Genomic DNA, 3,720 nt, shown 5'->3' with positions numbered 1-3,720 from the left:
ATAGACCTCCGAATAGTTCCAGAGATGTAGAGGAAAGGATAGCAAAGATGATTCTTGACAGGAGCGAGAGTAACAGGGTAGTGGTTATGGGGGACTTTAACTTTCCAAATATTGATTGGAAACACTATAGTTCGAGTACTTTAGATGGGTCTGTTTTTGTCCAGTGTGTGCAGGAGGGTTTTCTGACACAGTATGTAGACAGGTCAACCAGGGGCGATGCCACATTGGATTTGGTACTGGGTAATGAACCCGGCCAGGTGTTAGATTTAGAAGTTGGTGAGCACTTTGGTGATAGTGATCACAATTCGGTTAGGTTTAGCTGAGCGATGGGAAGGGACAGGCATATACAGCAGGGCAAGAATTATAGCTGGGGGAAAGGAAATTATGAAGAGATTCGGCAAGATTTAGGATGCGGAGGATGGGGACGGAAACTGCAGGGGATGGGCATAATCGAAATGTGGAGCTTATTCAAGGAGCAGCAACTACGTGTCCTTGATAAGTATGTACCTGTCAGGCAGGGAGGAAGTTGTCGAGCGAGGGAGCCGTGGTTTACTAAAGAAGTTGAAGAGCTTGTCAAGAGGAAGAAAAAGGCTTATGTTCGGATGAGACGTGAAGGCTCAGTTAGGGCGCTTGAGAGTTACAAGCTAGCCAGGTAGGATCTAAAGGGAGAGATAAGAAGAGCAAGGAGAGGACACGAGAAGTCATTAGCGGATAGGATCAAAGAAAACCCTAAGGCTTTCTATAGGTATATCAGGAATAAAAGAATGACTAGAGATAGTTTAGGGCCAATCAAGGATAGTAGTGGGAAGTTGTGTGTGGAATCGGAGGAGATAGGGGAAGTGTTAAATGAATATTTTTCGTCAGTATTTACAGTGGAGAAAGAAAATGTTGTCGAGGAGAATACTGAGATACAGACTACTAGGCTAGATGGGATTGAGGTTCACAAGGAGGAGGTGTTAGCAATTTTGGAAAGTGTGAAAATAGATAAGTCCCCTGGGCCAGATGGGATTTATCCTAGGATTCTCTGGGAAGCCAGGGAGGAGATTGCAGAGCCTTTGTCCTTGATTTTTATGTCGTCATTGTCGACAGGAATAGTGCCGGAAGACTGGAGGACAGCAAATGTTGCCCCTTGCTCAAGAAGGGGAGTGGAGACAGCCCTGGTAACTATAGACCTGTGAGCCTTACTTCGGTTGTGGGTAAAATGTTGGAAAAGGTTATAAGAGACAGGATTTATAATCATCTTGAAAAGAATAAGTTCATTAGAGATAGTCAGCACGGTTTTGTGAAGGGTAGGTCGTGCCTCACAAACCTTATTGAGTTTTTTGACAAGGTGACCAAACAGGTGGATGAGGGTAAAGCTGTGGATGTGGTCTATATGGATTTCAGTAAGGCGTTTGATAAATTTCCCCACAGTAGCCTATTGCAGAAAATACAGAAGTATGGGATTGAATGTGAATTAGTGCTTTGAATCAGAAATTGGCTAGCTGAAAGAAGACAGAGGGTGGTGGTTGATGCTAAATGTTCATCCTGGAGTCTAGTTTTTAGTGGTGTACCGCAAGGATCTGTTTTAGGGCCACTGCTGTTTGTCATTTTTATAAATGACCTGGATGAGGGTGTAGAAGGGTGGGTTAGTAAATTTGCGGATGACACGAAGGTCGGTGGAGTTGTGGATAGTGCCGAAGGATGTTGTAGGTTACAGAGGGACATAGATAGGCTGCAGAGCTGGGCTGGGAGACGGCAAATGGAGTTTAATGCGGAAAAGTGTGAGGTGATTCACTTCGGAAGGAGTAACAGTTTTGCAGAATACTGGGCTAATGGGAAGATTCTTGGTAGTGTAGATGAGCAGAGAGATCTTGGTGTCCAGGTACATAAATCCCTGAAAGTTGCTACCCAGGTTAATAGGGCTGTTAGAAGGCATATGGTGTGTTAGCTTTTATTAGTAGGAGGATCGGGTTTAGGAGCCACGAGGTCATGCTGCAGCTGTGCAGAACTCTGGTGCGGCCGCACCTGGAGTATTGCGTGCTGTTCTGGTCACCGCGTTATAGGAAGGATGTGGAAGCTTTGGAAAAGGTGCAGAGGAGATTTACTAGGATGTTGCCTGGTATGGAGGGAAGGTCTTACGAGGAAAGGCTGAGGGACTTGAGGCTGTTTTCGTTGGAGAGAAGGAGGAGAAGAGGTGACTTAATAGAGACATATAAGATAATTAGAGGGTTGGACAGGGTGGATAGTGAGAGCCTTTTTTCCTCGGATGGTGATTAGATTAGATTAGAGATACAGCACTGAAACAGGCCCTTCGGCCCACCGAGTCTGTGCCGAACATCAACCACCCATTTTATACTAATCCTACACTAATCCCATATTCCCAACAAACATCCCCACCTGTCCCTATATTTCCCTACCACCTACCTATACTAGTGACAATTTATAATGGCCAATTTACCTATCAACCTGCAAGTCTTTTGGCTTGTGGGAGGAAACCGGAGCACCCGGAGAAAACCCACGCAGACACAGGGAGAACTTGCAAACTCCACACAGGCAGTACCCAGAATTGAACCCGGGTCCCTGGAGCTGTGAGGCTGCGGTGCTAACCACTGCGCCACTGTGCCGCCCAAACACGAGGGGACATAGCTTTAAGTTGAGGGGTGATAGATATAGGACAGATGTCAGAGGTAGTTTCTTTACACAGAGAGTAGTCGGGGCGTGGAACGCCCTGCCTGCAACAGTAGTAGACTCGCCAACTTTAAGGGCATTTAAGTGGTCATTGGATAGACATATCTATGAAAATGGAATAGTGTAGGTCAGATGGTTTCACAGGTCAGCGCAACATCGAGGGCTGAAGGGCCTGTACTGCGCTATAATGTTCTATGTTCTATGTTCTAGTTGATCGCAGCTCTTTGTTTTGCCGATTTTGTGGCTCTTAAAAGAGCCGTTGTGTTATTTGATGCCAAATTCGGTTTGGGGCAGGGTGAGTTTAGGCACGCTCCCCGCGGATACGGCGGGCCTCCTGCAGGGCCATCACGGCCGAGCTCTGGAAGTGCAGGTCTGTCTTGAAGTCCTGCGCGATCTCCTGCACCAGGCGCTGGAAGGGCAGTTTGCGGATGAGCAGCTCGGTGGATTTCTGGTAGCGGCGGATCTCCCGCAGAGCCACAGTGCCGGGTCTGTAACGGTGAGGCTTCTTCACTTCGCCCGTGGCTGGAGCGCTCTTGCGGGCCGCTTTGGTAGCCGGCTGCTTGCGAGGAGCTTTCCCTCCGGTCGATTTGCGCGCTGTTTGCTTGGTTCTGGCCATTCTGGTAGAAGATGTGGAACAAAGACACTGTAAATGTTGAGGCTGCTCAGGGACTGTCTATTTAAGACACTGGAGGGACCGCCCTCGTGTTGTGATTGGAGGCTGCCCCGTCCATCAGTCAAGTTTGAAACTAGCTCTGGGAAAGAAAAGGGCGGCGGGAAATGCTGGGCCCTGATTGGTTGAACTGCAACTGAAACTGAAATTTAATCAATTTCAAAAAGCCCGCCAATCTCAGATTAGCAAACAAGGCAAAGATTTTTTTTGATAAGACACCTAATATAACGGGAACATTTATAAAATCTCACTCCCTGCAGCTTTATTTGTTAGTCATTGGTCAAGTGGTCATTGGATAGACATATGGATGAAAATGGAATAGTGTAGGTCAGATGGTTTCACAGGTCGGCGCAACATCGAGGGCCGAAGGGCCTGTACTG

The 3,720-nt window shown here is 47.2% G+C and overlaps 1 protein-coding gene across 1 annotated transcript; it reads right to left on the bottom strand.

The window, feature by feature from the left end:
• Positions 1-2,971: 2,971 nt before the first annotated feature.
• On the bottom strand, positions 2,972-3,286 carry LOC137381085 (histone H3-7). Its single transcript, XM_068053473.1, has one exon. It carries the CDS (start codon positions 3,284-3,286, stop codon positions 2,972-2,974), a length of 315 nt encoding a protein of 104 aa, XP_067909574.1.
• Positions 3,287-3,720: the final 434 nt, after the last annotated feature.

Source organism: Heterodontus francisci, chromosome 21, assembly GCF_036365525.1.
Source record: "Heterodontus francisci isolate sHetFra1 chromosome 21, sHetFra1.hap1, whole genome shotgun sequence".
NCBI lineage: Eukaryota > Metazoa > Chordata > Chondrichthyes > Heterodontiformes > Heterodontidae > Heterodontus > Heterodontus francisci.
Note: the sequence above shows the minus strand (reverse complement) of the source record. Positions and strands in the feature narration are given on the sequence as shown.

What these genes read in the sequence shown, in the direction of transcription:
- LOC137381085 (XM_068053473.1), bottom strand. Translation starts at nt 3,286, where the DNA reads ATGGCCAGAACCAAGCAAACAGCGCGCAAATCGACCGGAGGGAAAGCT.